The sequence below is a fragment of the Leptonychotes weddellii genome, chromosome 1, assembly GCF_054177405.1.
Source record: "Leptonychotes weddellii isolate Sample4059 chromosome 1, ASM5417740v2, whole genome shotgun sequence".
Taxonomy (NCBI): Eukaryota; Metazoa; Chordata; class Mammalia; order Carnivora; family Phocidae; genus Leptonychotes; species Leptonychotes weddellii.
This window is the reverse complement of record NC_138369.1, coordinates 25283573-25305109: the sequence shown is the minus strand read 5'-3', so window position 1 is coordinate 25305109 and position 21537 is coordinate 25283573. Positions and strand designations below refer to the sequence as shown.

At 43.0% G+C, this 21537-nt stretch overlaps 1 protein-coding gene across 4 annotated transcripts in view; it reads right to left on the bottom strand.

Annotated features, from left to right (window-relative positions):
• PTPRG (protein tyrosine phosphatase receptor type G) overlaps positions 1-21537 on the bottom strand; it is a 700100-nt gene that overhangs the window by 43655 nt on the left and 634908 nt on the right. For all 4 annotated transcript variants that reach the window (XM_081820217.1, XM_081820222.1, XM_081820227.1 and 1 more), the window contains 2 exons: positions 14420-14511; positions 3096-3187 (listed from right to left, as the gene is read on the bottom strand). In XM_081820217.1, the coding sequence (XP_081676343.1) occupies positions 3096-3187; positions 14420-14511 (184 nt within the window). The remainder of the gene's footprint in view (positions 1-3095; positions 3188-14419; positions 14512-21537) is intronic.

Genomic DNA, 21537 nt, shown 5'->3' with positions numbered 1-21537 from the left:
TTTTTTTTTTTAAAGATTTATTTATTTATTTGACACAGAGAGACAGCGAGAGAGGGAACACAAGCAGGGGGAGTGGGGAGAGGGAGAAGCAGGCTCCCGGCTGAGCAGGGAGCCCGATGCGGGGCTCGATCCCAGGACCCTGGGATCATGACCTGGGCCGAAGGCAGACGCTTAACGACTGAGCCACCCAGGTGCCCCGGTATTTATAATTTTAGGATGAGTTCTTCGACTAACTTGAGGCCTCTCTGCAGATGTTGTTTAAGATTTTTATAAGTCAGATTCTCAAACCATCCGGAAGGCTCTAGGCCATAAATCATGTAATGGGCTCCCAGTACTTTTAGTGGGGTGGGGGGGCTCCTTGTTTCGACTGTTCCCTTTCCCGCCCTCCCCCCCCCCTTTTTTTTGCCAAGGCAATTGTTGGCTTGTCAGCTGCATGATCAGTTTGAGACAGTCATTGGTAATCTCAGTTTTTTTTCCTCCTTCTGACTCCAGGTCACTACAGGACACACTACTTTAATGAGAGTCTGGAGGACCTCGAGGTTACACATGTGTGCTTGAGTCGGAGAGCCTGGTCTTAAAACCTAACTTCTGCCATTTGAAAACTGAGCCACCCAAAGCCTCAGTTTTCCCGTGGAGGAAGTTTCCTCATCTGTAAAATGGGGCCCATAGAATAGCACCCTGTTGTGGGGTAGTTCTGAGGAACAAATGAAATAATCCACGTGCAGTGCTGAGTATATCCTGGCCACCGTTCTTCCACTTAAAAACATCTGGAAATCTGGGGTTGACTTTACTACTCTCCTACCATAATGAGGGTTCTGTTTTGTTTTTCTTTTCCCTTTTTTTTTTTTTTTTAAGATTTTTAATTATTTTTAAGTGATCTCTACGCCCATCGTGGGACTCAAACCTACAACCCTAAGATCAAGAGTCGCACGATTCCCTGACTGAGCTGCGCAGGCGTCCCAGTTTTGTTTTTCTTTAAATCCGCACAAAAATCTCTTTTCCTGACCTTCTTTTATAGCCTATTACTATCTCGTTTATAAAACAGCCTTAATAATTTCGTAAATAGCCTGCTACCACTTGTCCTTTTTAGCAGAGCAGCCGAAAACGAATACCACTACCGTTGTCAAATACTTCGAAATCTCCCTCAATGAGAAGAGGACAGTATATTAAGGACTTGTTCTGTCTCATTCCTCCCTTTACGTTGCTGCCTTATTGTTCTTTTCAGAAGAAAGGATAGTCTTCCTATTCTGAATAGCTCTGATTTTCCACCTTCAGACCAGGAGGAACTGTGAAATGACAATCACAGAACAAGGCCTCCCTTGTCCCTGCCCTCCCGGGCCCCTCCCTTCACCACCAGCTAATAAGACTAAAGCTATAAAGTTCAATATAGGAGACAAAAGCTTCAAGCCACAGTATGTTTTTTTTGTTTTGTTTTTTTTTAAGGATAGAAATAGGGTGCAGATGCCCAGAATTTGTTAACAGGCTTGATGTTGATGCAGCAAAGCCCATTTTAAGTCAGATCGAGTTTAGAGAGATGTAGCTGATTATTTTGAATAATTAAATGGTGTCAAAACCAGCTGTGATGAATAGCACCGGGGTCTCAAATCATAAATAATTGAGAAACTGGAGTTGCATTTGGTCATCCTGATCAAATTCTGTTCTCCAGAGGATAAATGTTTGTCCTGAATACCATCAACATTGTTAAATGCCTCAGTATTCTTGCTCAGTCATCCAGCCAACAGTCAATTGAACTAAATCACTTCAACAGCACACACATTTGCTGTCCTCATGAATACAAAATGTTTGACTTTAAACCATGTTCTTTGTACTTGAATAGGCACCTTTTTCTGGTAAGCATCTAATAGCCACATTAAATACTTGACATGTTTTTGTTTGTCCCATGATACATTCATAGGACTCTGCTGAATAAATCAGAGGGTCCCTTCTCTCTCCCACCTTTGCTTTGGTTTTGCTCAGAAAAACAAAAAACTAAGAGAAAGACTTCCTTGCAAACCAGTTGTCAATATAATTGCCTTTACGATGGCCTCTGGGGACTCTGAATTTGCACAGAGACGGGGGGCTTTGGGTCCCGTGTTCATTTCTCATTGTGCCTCCTTTTCCATGACATCGTTTAGTCCCCGAAACCCATTTTGTGCAAAGGGGTGGGCAGTTTAGCATCATCATCGTCATTTCCATTTTAAAGGAAGAATGAGAGAGAGAAAGGCACGGACTCACCCACAAAGCTAGAAGACAGCTGAGCTGCCATGAAAACTTGGCCTCCTCGGCACAACTCTGGCTGCCAGAGATGTGCGTTAGTTAAGCGCCTCAGTGAAGAAAAGGGCAGTCTGTTTAATAGCTCCTCATTGACACCCTGTCACTGCTGAACTGGCACGGAACCCAGAGCTGGCAGGGTGGTGCGTGCGCGCTCTACCTTGTTTCCTGCACAACGGTTCTTAAAATCACAGGGCTGCGTTAACCCACGTCTTCTCTCCAAGGATTAATAATCACGAAACCCGCCACCATCCATCTTTGCAGGGCCTTAACAGGTAACCCGGCACCCTCAAGGGCGTGCATCATTCACTTGGCCCAACTTCGGGATGTCAGTGACATGAGCGCCATTTCCAAAAACTGGGGCAGCCGGGCCACCGGAGAGGAAGCGACTGGTCCGAGGATAAGGAAGCACACCGCCTCCCGTGGAGCCAGCCCCAGGCCCCTCAGACTGCAAATCTGCCGTCTCCTCTACACCTCGGGCAGCCCAGAGAGGCGAGCCCTGCCCTTGGCGTGAGGACCACTGACCCACTTAGGATGACCATGAAGACAGAACGTGGGGGCTTGCCTCTTTTCCACCACTAAGTCTGTTCTTTTCTGGACACGCACGTGCAGGACATGGGCAACCAACTCCCTCTCATCTAGTCTTTTGCGGGGAAAAGAATGCCTGCCAGAAGTAGAAGTGTAAAGAAAAAAGAAAAAAACCACACAATCTCCAACTTTTTCCGCCATCGTTTTTGTTATGCTTGAATGGATTCATGTCAAGTTTATAAAAAATCCTGTAAGAGTCAGGTTTCTGGAAATTAATTTTCAGTTTTGAAACATACCTCAAAATCCTCGGAGAACCCATGCTGGTTATTAGAATAGAGCTCACCAATGTGTTTAACAAACTGTTTGACAGGAATGGCTTCCATGTCATCTGTGGGGGGTGATAAAATGATATTCAGAGTCACACAGAATATACTTCGATAAAACAAGTAACACCGATAAGGGATTATTAAAGACAAACATTTGATTTGTGTGAGGAGTAGACAGAACTGTATCACCCGAAGTAGATGTCCTCAAGAAAAGTCTCAGGATGTACTTTACTTGTCTTACTAGGATTTTGAATGCCTAGAAGCTAGGTTAAATATAGGGTTTTTTTTGGAAGTACATAGGGAATTAGTTTTTTTTAATATTCAAGGCAATTTACATAGTTAAATTACCACATCATACTCTTAACTGAAAGTCTGAACTTCCTAAGGGTACCTATTTGTCAAGAAATTTTATCACAACCTAAGATTTTTTTTTTAATTGCTCTTCAGTGGGGTCCAGCTTGAACTTGGAGCAATGAAGATCTACTTCCAGTCTCTGAAGTCGCAGCAATCTTTATACATGATTACAGAGAGATGCCATTGTACCAGCTGGCTTCGCGTACAATGCCATCTATGTTTAAGTGTGCAAAATTTTAGTTCAAGACAGCTGTGTCTATACGATGCCAAATAATCAGTTTGACTGAATTAACTGGATTTTTTGGGTGTTGACAGACTAGGTATAGATTCGGGAAGACTCCACGTTCCAATTTATTATAGTGTTGTCACTTCAAAAGGACATTTGCAGTTCATGAGCCCAAAGTATCCGTTTTGAGCGGATTTTCCCAGCTCTGGTCCGAAAGTGGAGGACTGGCCACAAAACTGCCATACCCCACTAACTGGAGCTCCCCAACCTCCTTCCCTCGACCCTCCCCCGCAAATATTTCTTTAAAAATACTCTGCTGAATTTGAGATAAACAACAGACATGACATTTACTTTATTCAGAGTGAAAGATCTTTGGCAAACGCACAAACATCTAAACTGCCGCAGATGCTTTTCTTAGCAAAGGGTATGAAGATCTGTATGTGTAAATGAGGTCCTACTTTGGCAAGAATGTTATAGATCCAGGCCTGACAATCTGATTTCTCTTCATCTGGTGACAGTTAACATTGACTATGTCATTCCTTCTCTACTTTCTTTCGAGAGAGCAAAGCTCTAGGGTGGCTTTTTGCATCTATTGACATTTTCAAACTTGAATCATTCTTAAGCGCAAAATAGCATCTCTTATACTTTGTTTAAGGAAGGTGACTTACATGTTCATAATCCAAATTGCTTAGCGCAGAAATGTTACTGATCAAATAGATTATAAGCACCAATTCTTTCTGTGTGAACAATTAAAGACCTAATCATGTTAACAGGCCACCTTACGAAAAAAAAATTGCCAAGTTATTTACAAATATTTCAAGATTGAAGATGTTCATGAATATGCAATCATTTTGCACGCCCAAGAAATCTATAGCTCCCATAATGATGTAACCAGCATTAACAAAGTAAGCAGAGCCAAAACGTTTCCCCAGAATATTGAGCAGAATGCACAGTTGAAGAAAAATTTCCAAAATTATCTGATCAACTTCGCCTAAAATGTTTAGAAGTCAGCAAATTCTACAATAAAGATCAAGTGGCAAAGAAATGATCTGAAGTTGAGATAAGGATTAATATATGCAAAATTGGAGTCTTGAAAAGATTAACCCAAAGAAACTCCTCTTAGGACAAGAGGCAAAATGAATGAGATGGGACAGAACCTAGCCCTGCCAACACTCTAGTATATAGACTGCAGCATTTCCTTCCAACTTACTTAGAAACCAAAGACAACACTGTTTCCGAGCGGGACATCGTTAATAGCGCAATAGGCTGAAGGCAACATTTATCCCATGATTTACTTAGAATTGTAGAATTCCAGTAAATTTATGGTACACATGACTCTAGTTCAAAATAAGCAAACACATGCAGTTTTAGAGGTGTTTTACTCTGCAAAGGCAAAAAACACGGCATTTTAAAGGTCAAAGCCCACCTCAAGTCATTAAAAAATGTTTTCAGGGTAACAATTCATTATTTTTTTTTTCCTGCCAAGCACTCAAGTATAACATCCAAACTAATGCCATACATGCCCAGAAATCAGTCTGCCTGCTATCCCCCTGGCTAGATGCAGGAAAAATCCAGCAGAGCTCAGTAGGATAATCATGGAAATATATGACTCACTAGTCTCTCCAATTAGCTTCTTTATCCAAGGAAGTCTAACCACACCCCTCTGGGTTTCCAGGCACCACCAGTAACATCATAAAACTACCAGGCAGACAAACAGACACAGACACACAGACACACAGACACGCATGCGGTACTGACCACCACCAGCTACCCAGATAACACGTTGTCTTTCAATCAAGATAAATGAAGCTGAAGGGTCACAAATCTTTTTTCTCAGTATTAAGATGAATATAAGGCTATGACTAATTAGAAAGTCCTCATAGTTATCCTCTTACATATTTCTATTAAATTTCTCACAACATGAGCCAGATAATTATAAAATTACTATTAACTAGCACAAGGCCAAGCAATTAGGACAGCGCTGTAGACCTGATCCTCTCAGTTTTCGTCTGGGAAGACCCTGTGGTGTTAGAGGACATCCATCGGAAAGATGTTATGTTACTTACATAATCTGTTTCATTAACGAATACAGAGACCATTAGCAGCACTAACCATGGGCCAGGCACTTTCTATGCCCTTTAGGTGGATTAACATGTACTCTGATCCTCCCAATAACCCTGGGAGATAGGTACCATTTTCCTACTCATCTCACAGTTGAGAAAATAAGCTCAGAAATATTAACTGAAGGCTGGACTATGGCAGAAGCTGGTTGCAGACCCAAGGTCAAAGGAGAATGGCTGTGCTCTGGGTCAGAGTGAATGGGAAACCACTGGATGAGGCATTTACTGAGCAGCCAGGACTCAGCCAGACATTAGGGAGATGGGTGTCTGCCCAAGGGCACATTTGTGTTGGAGAAGCGATGACTATCAGCAGGAGTGAGCAAGAATTACATGGTGAAGACTCCACATGTCACGAAAAGGATGGATTTGATAACTCAGGTGAGAATAAATGTTACCAACGCAGTGGTCATGAAGAAAAAAAATATGAGCTTGAGTCAAAGGAAGCGGTTTTCACTAACTACCGTTTAGATGGGAGATGGTGATGATAAAATGAAACAATCTCAAGAGAGACTCAGTGGAATGAGAAGAGAATCACCATGTCTTAAGCCCTTACTGGTCACCAGGGACTGTGCTAAATGTTTTCCATACATTTAGCTTTACCAGAACGAGGTGAAGGGGACATTGTTCTCACAGGACACACTAGGCAAAGGAAGCAACATGTCCAAAGCATGCCATCTGAATCCTGGTGTACTGAACATGAGGCCTGTGTTCCTCCATACTGATACCTGATTTGTCTTCATTCTCCAAGCACAATTTCCAGGAAGAACAAGAAATTAAACAGTATCTCGGTTAATTAAACGGAGTATCTTGGATAAAATGTTCCTGTTTAATTCTGTGCCAATATTTTTAGTTACAGAATTTTCAGATACCAAAGATTTGAATTAGGCAAAAATGAGAGTCCTGCTGTCATCCTTAAATCACCCCATCATAAGATGTTTGGTATAGTCAGTTGAGAATCAGCACCTTCAGAATGAGATTGTTATTCGGTATTATTTACACTTTGTTCCAAGATTTCAGCCTTTGGTGGTTGGAATTAAACTTCATATATAAGAGGCCTTTAATATTTTGGTCCACATCCTTATGTACCACTTCTGATGGAGTCTGAAATGAGTCTCTGGTTTGTAGGTACCCAAAGAGGCACATTTGGAGAGGGTGAACATCTACTGAGAAGAAAGTACCAAAGGTGAGAGATTCCTTGGAGGTAAAAAAGAGCTCGAGATTATTAACGTTAAATAAAGCACTGTAAGAAATAAAGAATAACGCATTGAACATAGAGAAAAGCTGTTTCCAGAATCTGGCTGTGTCTCTGTTGTGTTTGCAATTTGGAGCCAGGTAGAGGGAAATCACCGCTATATTGGTCTATGGTTCTAACCTCTTTGTACGTGCTCACTTTGCTTTCTCTTCCTCTTCAGGAATAAAACAGAAAAGGAAAAATTTTGCTTTCTTGTCTTTTTTGCTATTAGAAAGAAAAAAAATCAGCAGCCAAGACTGTTCTTGAACATCAACCCCAGGGAGGTGCCACAGAGGGCTCAGCCCGTTACGTGGCTCCGTGGCCAGGTCTTCAGCCTGTCACTCAGTAAAATTGTCTAGCTGTCATTCTTGTTACCAATGGTGGAAAGCATCCTGTGTGCCAGGCACCTAGGGGCAGTGGTGTAAGTGGAAAAGCCAGAGCCAGATGGCCTGGTGGTGTGACTTCACCTCTCTGTAATTCCCTTTCCTCATCTATAAAATGGGAATAATAATGACTTTTCATAGAGAGTTATGAAGAGTCAACAGATGACCGAAGTATTTACAAGAGTGCTTGGCATTTAGTAAATGGTTGATAACTAGGATTTATTGCTGGGTGCTAATTGTTTTACATGCGTGGCCCTGATTTGGGGCTGTGATTACCCATTTTATAGATGGGGAGACTGGCTAAAAGAGACCCAAGAGCTTGGCCAAGGTCCACTGTCATTATCAGGCGTGGGGCCAGGCTGAATCCAAAGCCTTGTGTCTTCCACCTTATTTGACCTCTCTCTAGGCCTTAAATTGAATATACGTGGTTAGAGAGGGCAGAAAACCATAATAAAATCTTAAAAAAAATAAAAAGCATTATTTATTTGAGAGAGAGAGAGAGAGCACAGAGGGAAAGGGAGAAGCAGACTCCGCATTGGGCAGAGAGCCTGATGCGGGACTTGATCCCAGGACGCTGAGCTCATGACCTGAGCTGAAGGCAGATGCTTAGCCGACTGAGCCACCCAGGCGCCTCCCAATAATGCTTTTTAAAGAAACTTTCTGACTTAAAAGGAATGAAATGATACACTTAAGCTTTAACAGTAAGCTTCAGTCAACCTGGAAAATTCACACTGGTATTCTGATCACGTTGATTATGCCAAGTAAAATGAAGTGTTGTAGTGTTTACCTTCCTGCCAAGACGCTTAGTGCTGGGGTTGACTGGCTTAACGTCCACTTAAGAAAATACCCGTACCAGCAGGGTGCGGGTACATATATAATTACCGTTCCCATTCCAGAGGGCCTTAAGTCACCCACTGTGCCACCCATCTCTGTGAAGTTCCTTTAACCCACAGCAGTTCCCGCAACCCTGTGCCAAATCCCAACCAATTCTGTCTCTCTGCAGGGGGAACCTATAAAGCCCCAACACAGTCCCTGGGTCAAGTCCCTCCTGCTCAGACCTTACACCCCCTGCTCCCCCAAGTCCCACAACTGGGCTGTTTACCAGCCCTCTCTCTAGTGGACAGACCTGGATTTCAGGAACTCAGTCCCTTCTTGCCTGCCTGTTCAGCGCCCAGAGGCCAATTTCAGACCTCTCTCTGCACTTGGTAATACCTCTGTGTCCACTTAGGAAGATAAAGCAAACATGAAATAAAAGAACATTATTGGGATTTTAGTTTCCGCGTTAGGGCACAACAAATAGATTTTTGTCTAAATCAGACTCTTTGGATGCAAGGAGTGTTGTGGAGATTGGAACATTTTATTTCCTGCCATAAAAAGAAATCTCTTTTCATTTATGACACAATGAAGTCAATAAAGAAAAGGCTTCATTATAGTCAAAAGACCAATGAATCTCCTTTGGAGATAATCTCTGTATAAATAAAATATGCCAACAAGGTTGGTTTAATCCCAAGGGTTTTAAACTGCATGTTTAAAACCCCTTTATAGGCTGGCACCCTGCTGAAGCCAGTGACCTTCAAATTATTAAGATGTATTTTAACTGCTGGAAAGGCATGAATCATTTCTGGATTTCCAAGCTACTGGTTAACAGCAACATTTCATTTTGTAACGCTCTTATTAGCAAGTTAGAGCCTCTAATTTCCACAGAAAAGCATTTCTAAGGACATTTGTGCCTGACAATATGCACATTTGGAAAAGCCCATACAACACATTCAATAATCAGGTTAATTTTAGGAGCTAAGTTTTGATTTTAAAAAGCTGTAATAAAAGTCTGAAAGAATACTATAATGCAGTGAAAATAGTCTGTAGATGACGTATGTACGTAATGCTTCAGTAACTGCAATGAAAATATTATTGAAGCCTGTCCTTTAAAATGAGTATCTCCTGATTGGAAAGTCTAGATTTTTAAAAGTACTTGCAGATGTTAAGATTAACATGGATCTTAAAGGAACTGTGTGACCACTTCAGTATCTTAAAAATGTCACAGAAGTATTACTTAGAAAGCATTACGAGGGGACTGATCGCTAAGTTACTGCATGCATTCAATTGTGCTTTACCCTCCCAGGGTAACAATGGAGAACCCATGGCCACGGAACATTCGATTCTGAAAAACCTTTAGTGAAAAATATTAAGAGTCAGGCCCCTTTCATTCTCCTGCACAAGTCAGAGTTCAACTTGCCTGGAAAACCAACCAACCATCTAACCACTGTTCCCTTATATGGAACAGGCACTCTAATTCCAAATTTTCCTGATTACAGAATTAATATCACTTCTATAGTGATTGGAACCTAACTTCAAAAGCACTTCTTTAATTTCTTTCACTTTGGATAAATACTCTTGCATCCGAAGAAGAGTTCTTTCTAATGTGGCTAACCAACCTCAGCCATCACATTCACATTATCTAGCATTTCCACATTTTACGTAAGTGTAGGTGAGATCAGGGAAAAAAAACTGTCTTCATTCTGACAAGACTCTTTGCTATGTTAAATCAGGAGAACATACTGAAGATTCTAAACTCCTGAATTTTAATTCAGTTAAGTAAAATTACTAACTCAGAATTCCTCAAAAATTCCTATAAATGGCTATCTCCAAGGGATGAGTGATCAATTAGCAAAGCTCTCCTTAACCATTTGCCTATTTTATAATACTTTTTAAAAATCTAATGTAACTTACTGATTCCACTTATGCTGTTTAGGATTTAAAGACCAGAGCTGTTTATGAAATTCAACTGCAGCAGAATCATCCAAAAGTTTCAACGTATTTATAAATTTCTCCCTAAGTCATTTAAATCACATAGGCCTATTTTTGCACAGGGAATAGAAGTATAGGTGGGTGGAGAGTCCTTTTCTTAGGAAGTAAGAGAAGAAAAGGGACCAGGGAACAGAAGTAGAGGTGAGTTTTTGATAAGGAAGGAACTTCAACAAAAGAATAACGAAACTATTCAGAGGGGCTGTAGGAGAATTCAGCGGAGAGGCAAAAGGTCAGTATTGGTGGAAGATCATCATCAAGAACTTGGGGTGGGGGGAACTACAGGGGATATTCACATGTATTTGAAATGCCTTGATTTAATGAATTAATACCCAGATGAGGAGCTTGAAGTCCTGAGATACCAGAACTGTCAGAAGAGCATGCCAAGGGGTGGCAGAGCCATTTTAACGCATCTGTGCTTTGAAGCCACAATTCCAGCGGTAGCTCCACCCTTCCCATCAGCTTGGGCAAATTAATAGGGTCTCTGAGCCTCAGTTTCTGCAGCTGTAAGATGAGGCTCTCCACTGCACCTGTCTCCACAGGGCTGACTGTAGTGAAAATAAACCATGTCATCAGTAAACGCTCAATATATTTGCATGATGATGTTTTCTAAAAACAAGGTTAAATGTAAAGGAAGTCCTAGGAACAGAGCTTATTGCACATTCTAGTGATGACCTAGAAGCTCTATTTTATAACAGTTTGGTGCCTGAATTTTCTATCTTACCCTGTTGCATCCATAACATTTTTAAACCAGTATAATGGTTCAGTTTACTAGAGTGGTTGTCTGAAAATATCTTTTTTAAACAATCAGTTATAGGAAATAAGGAGTTCAGGTGATAAAGGTTGATAAACTGGAGGCCCAGTAGCCCTGTTATTAGGTTTTGAACAAGAATAAACTATAACTGAGTTTGGGTGCCTGGGTGGCTTAGTCACTTAAGTGTCTGCCTTCAGCTCAGGTCATGATCCCGGGGTCCTAGGATGGAGTCCCGCATTGGGCTCCCCAGCTCAGTGGGAAGCCTGCTTCTCCCTCTGCTCCTCCCTTCCCACCCCTGCCTGTGTGCTCACGCACGTGCACTCTCTCACACAAAGATAAATAAATAAAAATCTTAAAAAAATATGTAACTCAGATCTAGCGGGTAGAACAAGTACTCCATATGAATTCTGTAAATATCCTACTATTTTTGGAAATAAGAACGAGATAATTCCTCAGGTAAATCATTCAGAAGGATCCCAAGGAGGTCTCCACTAAGGAAAAGTTGGGTTGAAAGCTTTACCAGAGTGAAAATAACTCCTGAATTTATTAAAAATTCCTATATTGAATTTCTTACGCATGACATAGTTGGATGCTAATAACCAGAAGAAACCGTAAGAATAAAGAGAATAATGGATCGTTGAAGTGCATCATAAATTGCAAAGTATTTTACAAATGGGACTATTAAACAGGTCAGTGGGGGGTTTTGTTTCAGAAAAAGGGAGAGAATGGGATGAAATTGAAAAAAATCTGTAAAGAAAGGTCATGGAGAGTAACTTCTTCCCAGTTAAGGGTGAAATGAGTTGATTGGTCTTGGCATCCCCCGCTCCCCCCCATGAAGGCTGTGCCATCTGGGAAAACAGAGAAGGAGTGGCCTCACTCTTGGTTGCTCTCATCCTTTACTGTCACACTGCACTACCCCATTCCAACTACTTCATTTCCACAGCTGCGTTACAGCTCAAGGCTGCGTTTACTATGTCCAGCAAGGGACAACTGACCACCACGGATTTCTCAGTCAGTGGAGAATCTGAAGCAATTATCTTTTCATGTACTTACACCACCAGCGAGTACAAATTAGGAAATACTCACGTTTCAAGAAACGCCCTTGGGTTGTGAGTACAGTAGTCCCCCTCATCCGGGGTTTCAGGTACCTGCAGCTGCGGTCCAGATGCAGGTGATCCCCCTCCTCCTCCTGATGTACCGTCAGAAGGACAATCGTAGCCGAATGCTACGTCACAACGCCTACGTCACTCCCCTCACTGCAGCCCGTCCCACGGGCATTTTATCCTCTCGCACCATCACAAGAACAGTGAGGACAGTACAATAAGATATTTTGAGAGAGGGACCACGTAATTTTTATTACAATACATGGTTATAATTCTTCTATTTTATTATTAGTTATTATTGTGAATCTCTTACTGTGCCTGATTTATAAATTCAACTTTCTCGCAGGTATGTACATATAGGAGAAAACAGTATACATAGGGTTTGATAAGACCTGCAGTTCCAGGCATCCACTGGGGGTGACAGAACATATGCCTCATGGAAAAGGGGGGGCGGGTGGGGAGGACTACTGCATTTACCCCGGTGATTAAACAGGTAGCTGGGAAATGAGGGAGAGAACACTCAAAAGCCTTTCTGGTCTGAAACACCTACCCAGAGGTGCAGCAAGGCAGGAACAATGGGTTGGCATTTTCTGAGAATTCTAGGTGATGCAAGAGGAAAATGATTATACACACGTGCTAGCGCATGATTCCTGCAGATTGGACAAAACTACTTATTCCATGCAAGTGGAAGACTGAGGATTCCTGTCTGCTTCCTCTCCTCTCAAAGGCAGGAGTGCAATTTCCTCTACCAAGACTCAAGGGTGAGGGTCAGTGAAGAAGAATGGAGGGGAACACAAAACCTATCCCGTCTGTCTGGGAATGGGTTAGCAGCCATGAAATGATCCAGTAGGAACTTACCCAGAGACTTTTCTGCTACCCCTCTTGTTTCTGTGTGACAAGCTTTCATGAGAGAAGGTGACCAGAATGGAGAAAACATGGCCAATTCCAGCAATACCTAATGACTTCACATATACCGACACATAAAGGTCCAATTAACTCCCCTACCGTAACTGCACCTAGTGAAGGTTTTTTTTTAATGTTTTATTTATTTGACAGAGAGAGTGTGTGCTCACAAGGGGGAGCGGCAAGGAGATGGAGAGGGAGAAGCAGGCTCCCTGCTGAACCGGGAGCCCGATGTGGGTCTCGATCCCAGGACCTCAGGATCATGACCTGAGCTGGAAGGCAGACGCTTCACCGACTGAGCCACCCAGGTGCCCCTTGTGAAGATTTTTAAACAACAGAAGCATTCCATGGCACCAAGAGAACGACTGTGCCTCTGAGCTTCACAGAGCCTCTGAAGAACTTTAAGAAAGGTTTGCTGACATGAATTCATTTATTCAGAGAATTAAAAATGCTCACTATGTGCCGGGTATTATTCTAGCACTAAGGAGATACCCACTTGCCTTTATGAGGCTCTCATTGTAGGAGGAGGAGACAATAAGCCAATAAGGACAATACATGGCATATGAGACGGGGAAGACCTTTCTGGAGAATGAGCAGAGCTGCAGGTGTGTGGACGCACTGCTAGACGAAAAGCAGTGCCTCTGTTTACAGAACGGTAATTAACGTCAGGAGGATGGATGTCAGAGATATCTAAAGATAGATATGTACCAGTACATAAACCCAGAGGAAGCAAGTTCAAATCTGGCAAAAATGAAGGGATGCCAAATACACATGGTGGGACCATCTTCAATTCCCACATCCCATCTACTTACAACCAACCAGCTGCTGCACTTCTCAGTGTTTATGGCATTTGCTAGGATTCACTACAGCGTCTTCCACCAGTCCCCACCCCTAACACCAACTGAGTGTTTCATCTTTTCTACCTGAGGACCAGTGAAATATTTCATTGCTCTGGACCAAGAGTGTATCCCCAGACTTGCCCACAAAATCCTAAGAAGCAAAACTTCCAACGCTAAGATAAAGTATCTGCAGAGGAAGGAATCTTAGGAGAAAACCATATCACAAATTGTGATTAAAAAAAAAAATGTAAGCGCAAGTTGCCTATCAAAATGAAACCTGGTCCAAGTGGATTGCAAATATCTATGCTTTCCCTTTTGTCTACTGTTACCTCCCCTCCCTGCATGTGAGTCTATCCTGTATAAACTCATAGCTATTTGTTCCTCTTGAAGAGGACTTTATCACATTGCAGATATGTAAAGGAGCAAAGATTTCATTAAATCCCCCTCAGTGAAGGATCTCTTAGGGCAAGCTTTCAAAGGCTAGGAAAATAGTATTTTGTCATGGCTGTCACATAAAAGTACAAACAAAAGAGAAAAACAATTAGCCCATTGGAAAGAAGAGTTTGTCTTACTTACCCGGAATAGGAATAATAGGGATACTTTCATTGGGGACCACCCGAGGTGAACTGCTATCTTCCACATAGAAATGAGCTGTCTGAAAACATTTTCTGTGTAGGAAAGAGAAAAACATGCAAACAGTGAGACCAGAGAAATACATTTTGAGGTCATTTTTTTTTTTTTTTTCAATTCTGCCTTCACAGATTTTACCAGCTTTAAATACCACACAGCACTGAGTGCAAGCCTATGGAAAAGTAACAAGATTTAAGAAGGACAACATTCCATCTATTGGAAGAATCCCCAAGAGCTGAAGAATATTTATTTTTGTTTTTTATTGTACCATATCTCTCCTGATAGTCAACAGGGAAAAGCTTACTAGTGAACTGCGCAAATCCACCAACACTTGGCATCAACGGAGCAAAACTTGATGCACAAACCGTTAGGATGAGCACACCCCCCCCCCACCACACACACAATATTTCTAAATTTGACCTGTTACAGAAGAGTAATTTGGTCTTCTAAACCTCCAGCACCAAGTTCAAAACCACACCTCTAACCCTCCCAAAAGCAGTCATCAAAGAGCCCCAAGTACACAATAGCACCACATTGTTAGTGCTCAGCAAAGGCCCCCGAAGCCACAGACAGCTCTCCGAGAGGGTCAGAGGGCTTGAAGGGGGCAAGCCCTCAAAATCCAAGGCCCTGGCCAGACCACATCAGAGATAAGAACCTAGAGCTCGCGGGTGTCCCCTGCCTGTTGTCTGTATTATTTTACCTGGACTTCAGGCAAAGCAGGGAGCAAACACTGGTCATCATAGGACAGGCAGTTCACAGAAAAGCCATCAGCAGCTCACTCAGCCTCTGCCTACTGATGCTGGCCGGCCCTCGGCTTTCCAGCATCCACGTCACTGCTCATTGCAGCCCTAATGAGCTGCCGGAAGCACAGGCTGAATATTTAATGAGGCTGCTCAGCGTGAATGGCTATTGTGACCAGAGAAGGGTCCCTGTTCATCTGGCAGAGGGGCTTCACAATAGCTGGCCCTACTGCTGGGGCTGTTAGCCAAGCAGGCGGCATCCTTCTGGTGCTCGGTGTCCCTGGGATCCAGCCCGCTCCTCTGGCGCCTCACACCAAGCCCCGACTACACACACTGCAGGTTTACTGTTCCTGGGGGCTGCATTCCAACCACTAGAGTAAGTCAACTTTTCTTCAGAGTTGTCTTTGCTCTTTGAATCCAAAGTATTCTGGGATGATTCCGCTGGGCACGGCATTTTTCTTTAAGCCGTGCCTGTTTCCAGACGGGAAGCAGCTCTAGCCGATTGTACATTTGGGCACTGTTCTAGAAGCAATCTGGACTGCTGCTCCATGCCATTAGGGGGTTCTGAACATAAGTCACTCCTACTCGGCACACGTCTTGCAGGACTGCTCTTGCAGAGGGCTGAAAATGATTTTTTCCCCCTACGAATTGCCTGGCATTGGTAATATAAATAATGAAACAAGTTTTCATCACTCATCGTTAGCTGCCTTTACCTAAATTTGGAAAGAACGTCAGTCAGTCTGACTTAAGCTACATGGATATGAAATGCACAAAATGTTTTAGGGCTCTGGTAATAACCAGATCTTCTACTAAATGTGAAAATGATGGAAATCCATGTGAAAAAACACACACACATGATTTGCTTGTCTGAGGGAGTAGCTTCTTTCTGTTTCTAAATCAGTCATCAAGTTTTCTAATCTTGGATTCCTCTCTCCCTCAAATTTGCACAGATTTCCAGAAAGTAGCATTCAAGTTAAAACACAGGTGACAGACTTCACAAATGGGGTAAAACCTTAACCGCCCAGTGTCATAGCTAGGGAAAATCTGCCTTTATTGAGAAACCAGACCATTCAAGAACTTACTAGCCCAAAGAAGTGCTCTCTAACACTGAAATGACATGCAATTCATCAGGTCAGACTCGAACTAACTGGAAACACACACACACACACACACACACACACACAACAAATGAGTCTCCTGTTTTAAGACATAATTACTATACCTGTTAAATTTCTAATATATAAAGCTATTAGTACAAAGAGTTGCTATTGGCCAAGGCATTGCTCAAGTCAGATCACTCTGAAAGGATAAACTATATTGTTGATTCTTTTTCTGGAAGAAGGGCCGGCAGACCGTTCACTCACTGTTACATGTGGAGCTAACGGCTCTGCATTCTCTTTGGGGACAAAAAAAAAAAAAAAAAGGCAGTGTGTACCGAAGCACATCACACCCCAGTGCCCCATGTGTTGCTGTTTATAATGGATTTTCCCTGGAGCAAAATAACCCTGCGATTGTCAGAGAAAAGTACACCAGTGTGGATGAAGGTCAGAAATCTGGGAGACACAGCTCTCCACATCTGTACCTTGGTGCATGTCACACCTACTTTCCTCCCACACGAGGACTGAGGTGGGCAACTACCTAGAGAACTTTGGGGAAATACCTTCCCTTAGAATAAGGACTCAGCAAACATTGAGTCAGCACCCTCTGCTCAGCATGGAGCGTGCAGATAATGCCTTCCCTCTACAATTGCTTAGAAGCTTTAAAGCCACTTCCTTAAGCCTGGCTAAGCATGTGAATTACATACATAATATATGATGGCAACAAAAAAATTAGGAAATACACATGAACAAAAAGGAAAAGCAATCAATTAAAGTTACTTCAAATCCTCTGCCTAGTGATCATTACTATTAACATTTGGGGGGTATATTCTTCCATGCTTTTCCTCTTTTATTATTGTCCCTCGATCATTGGCGATGAGGGGCCAGAGCGATCTGACCAACAAGACAGACAAGGTGCTTCTCTGGGTGAAGATCTGCAATAAACAAGTCAACCAGTGATTTCAAATAGTCAAGGACTATGAAGAAAGTAAGACAGGCTGAGGTCGCCACCGGAGCGGAGACCTGGCTGAAGAGGATTAGCCATGGGCAGGTGTCGGGGAGGACCACTCTAGGCAGGTCAAGCAACTCATTCAAGAACAGAGTGAGCTTACATGCTGTAGGAACTGAAAGGAAGCGAGAGGTAAAGCAGGGAAGGGCAGCAGGAGGAAAGGGGGGAGGGGTGGCCAAGAGCCAGCCCATGGCAGCTCCAAGGGCACAAGCTTCCCTGGTATCTACGAGAAATGGAAAGCCAACCAAGGGCTTTAATCAGTGGAGGGGCACAGTCGGACTCATCTCCTTCAAAACGCTCATTCTGGCTGCCATGTGATGAGCGGGGGATAGGGCAGCAAAAATGGAGCAAGGAGATCCACCCACATACAGACACATTGACAGGCTGTTTTCTGTTGTGTTTGTAACAAAATTAAATCCTACTGTACCTAACTCCCTTATAACAAACAGGAACTGACGTACTCATTAATGCTAGCTTCCTCCCCATTTTATGGATGTGTCACATGGTTATTTAGCCCTTTAATCACTAATTATTAGAGGTCTGCTTTTTTTTTTTTTAAGATTTTATTTATTCATTTGAGAGGGAAGAGAGAAAGAGAAAAAGAGAGAGCATAAGGAGGGGGAGCAGCAGACGGAGAGGGAGAAGCAGACTCCCCGCTGAGCAGGGAGCCCGCAGCGGGACTCGATCCCAGGACCCTGGGATCATGACCTGAGCCGAAGGCAGACACTTACCCAACTGAACCACCCAGGTGCCCCTGGAGGTCTGCTTTGAGTGAGGGACTGATCCAGGTGCTAGTTTGGTGTCCACTTTTCAACACCATTGACCACAGTGAGGTGAACTCTTTTGTGTGCAAATTAGACATTGTGGGTTTAATACCTAAGAAAAGCAGCTGGTCCAGGGTCAATGCCACATGACATTGGGTCTGAACTCACTCCTTTCGGAGAAGTCCCATGAGAGATTGTCTTTGGCCTTCGGCAGTGTCCAGGGATAAACAAGTCAAGTCAGGGATTTTGAAAACGAGGGAAAAGAAAAAACAAGTTTTCATGCCTCTAAATGTTTCCACTGTGATGGGTTGGAAGAGGCAGTATTGTTTCTCATTTTGAGCTCAGGAGAATGGAGACAGAATTTCTGAAAATGCTCAAGCAGGTCCCTGTGCATACAATTTCAAATTTCTGTCTAGGTCCGATTCTCTTTCAACTAACTTATTCTAAAAATGCCTCCTTGAATGAAACAGGTTCTGGATCATAAAGGGCCATTTTCTAAAATTATCATTAGTTCACAATGAACATTTGTTTAGCAAATACCTTAAAAAGGGAAGGAAAACAATGAAGTGGACCACATTGGGAATGAAAAATACATTTACAAGTTTAATTACCAATTATAGTCTGCTGGATCCCCACCATATCTTTTATATTCTTCCCTTTCCCCCCTTTTCCTTTCCTTCCTTGCTGCCCCACCCATATGTCTCCCTTAAGGAAGTGAGAACAGGTAAGTTTTTTCCAATGACCCTGACTGGCTCAGTCATGATCCAAATTAGGTTTTGGAGGGTCCTGCAGTCAGTCTTTCTTTCTCTCTCTCTCTCTCTCACACACACACACACACATACACACACATACGCATGCGCACGCGTACACGCCAATAGGGTTTCAGTCAAGTGGTGGTTATCATTGAGCAGTACATATGTATCTCTTTGGTCTGGGGAGCTTTTAAAATACCCATGGAGGAGCCCCACTCCTAGTGATTCCAGCTGAGCAGTTCCAGGGTGGGGGAACAGGCCTGTGTCATCTGGAAAAACTCCCCCGAGGATGCTGGCGTTTACTGTCCCTGGTTAAGAAGCACAGTGATACAGGGAAAATGGTTCCAGAGAGTCTTCAGTACTCTAAGAAAGCCACTGAAGAAATAAAACAGTCTTAGACGGCACATACCATTAAAAGTGACCATAAAAGCTAGCATCTAGAATTTACAGGGTCCCAGATGGGATAAAAAAAACTGTAGCTGAGAATTCAAGGATGTTAACATAATCCTCTCAAATACAGAAAAAAATAAACTGCATCTCACATACTTAAATAAGAATTTGAAAGGTCTTCCGCTCTGTTTCTGTTGGAACCTAAGTTCTCAGAAACAGGATGGCATTTCCTGAAGCTGGAGCATCGTGTTCTGCCACCCATATTGGAGAAGTATCTTCTCAGATCGCAGATTCCTCAAGTGAAAGTTTTTCCTCCTAAAGTGACTCTTTATGCCACCTTTGTGGACTGCTCTGCTTATCTGCCAGCCAATTAAATTTTGGTTTGTGTCACGGAATTGAGTCTGTATTTACTTATTAAGTAGTTTATGGATGTTCTGATGTCCTTATTCCAAGTGTCCTGCCATTTGAACAAAACTGAAAAACAGAGTTAGACGGCTCTCTCAAACTCATCCCCATGAAGAAATATCAAGATAGAGTTACATCAAACATTCACTGAATGCTTCTAGATAGCAGCAAGAAAGACACCCCCGTGGGCACGAGGTAATTTTTCCTCAGTTCCAACTCAAGGGGTATGGGGACCAGAATGCAAACAAAAAGGGAGATGTGCATTTGCTGGTCCCTGAGTTGGCTGCACTCCTTACGTGCCTCTCATAGAAAAACCGCCTCTCTGCACTGAATTGACAGTCGACCGTTTAAAAGCATACATTTTTCATGTAACACAGCTCCTAAATCCAAGCCCAGTGTTTCTGGTGCTTGACTATTAGATAGATGTGCAACTCACGAAAAGTTCTAAGTGGCAAAATGCAAACACGCTTGCTGTATCACTTTCCATTCATTCATCCATTTTTAGAAAACTAATGCGGGCTCTTAAATTTTAAGACTTCCAGGAAAGGCTTGACTGGGAGTCAAGAGGATAATGTGTGATACCCTCTCTAGTAGCTCATCAAATTGATACGGATTCCGGCGAGCAGCTCCCTCGGTCTCAAGCCCAACCCCACGATCTGTGGTCCGGGCCTGTGTGGTGCCTCGTGCACGGATGGATCAGTCGAGCTTGTAAAACGCCCATGGACACGTTAAGTGGACAGTCATGAACGTTTGGTCTTGGGACTAAAATTTCTAAAAGTACCTTCTCATTCCTTTAGGTAAGGGAGAGATTCTGGAGAGAGAGGCTTTTTCAAAAGCCAAGGATTCTCTGCTTGAGAGAAAGCACGGGGCATGTCCTCAGGATGCAGTAAATATCGACCAGTAGCAGCAAGCCATGAGTGTCGCTTCTCCGAGCCCCCCCTCCCCACAGCGCACACACACACTGCCAGGACAGGACAGGCCCGGGGCGTTTAACTGGGTCTCTGGATGAGAGACAGACAGACAGACACACTCCCCGACTGCAGCAGCTCCAGCAGTACTTTATCAGTATCAATAATTACTCAAGTTACAGAGACTTACTATTCAAATAAAATGTAGCAAACGAGGAAGATGAGGAAGAAATCTCTAGACTTGCCCTTCTCCCTCCCCATCTCCTTCCAGGAACCGGACACACCCTTAACGCGGAACACCCAGAATGACCCAAGTTCTACAGAAAGACTTTCCTTTCTGTTGCTTCAGTTTTTTCCCCAAATACTTGCAGAGATAACCTTTGCTATCTTCATTCTTACTTACATCTCTTTCTGCCCCGTCTGACAAGAATCTGGGAATAATCGAGGCGACAGACTTTTCAAAAGCAAACTGCTGATCTTAGTTCAGAAAGACTGAATACTGGAAAGGTCTGGAATTCCACTTAGCACCACTGTATATCGAAAAGAGTCCTCAAAAGGCAGCATTTCCAGCCCTGCTTACAGGAGCAGAGGTTTCTGAGATATATAGACATCTGGGTCAAAGTGTACATCCCTTTACACAAGCGATGAGAGGTCCCATTGTTCTCATTCTGGGTCCCTGGCTTATTACAACACCGCCCTGCACATCACCACTGCTGGGGCCCAGGGAAGAGCAGATCACAACACCATTCCTAGAGTCCTACACGAACCTGGGATGACAAAATAACCGAACGATGTGTGGGGATCAGAAGCCCAGTCACTATCTTCCAATTAAGCTTAACGGTTTTATAATCGTATCAGGGTGACAAGGAGTTTGTCAGCAGTGTGCAGCTCAAAATGCTAATTGCAGACGAGAACGGGCAGTTGGCTGAGCTACTGCTGCATATTAATTAAGCAATCCTAACTGATTTATATACTGCCCTCATCTAAATTTATAGTGCC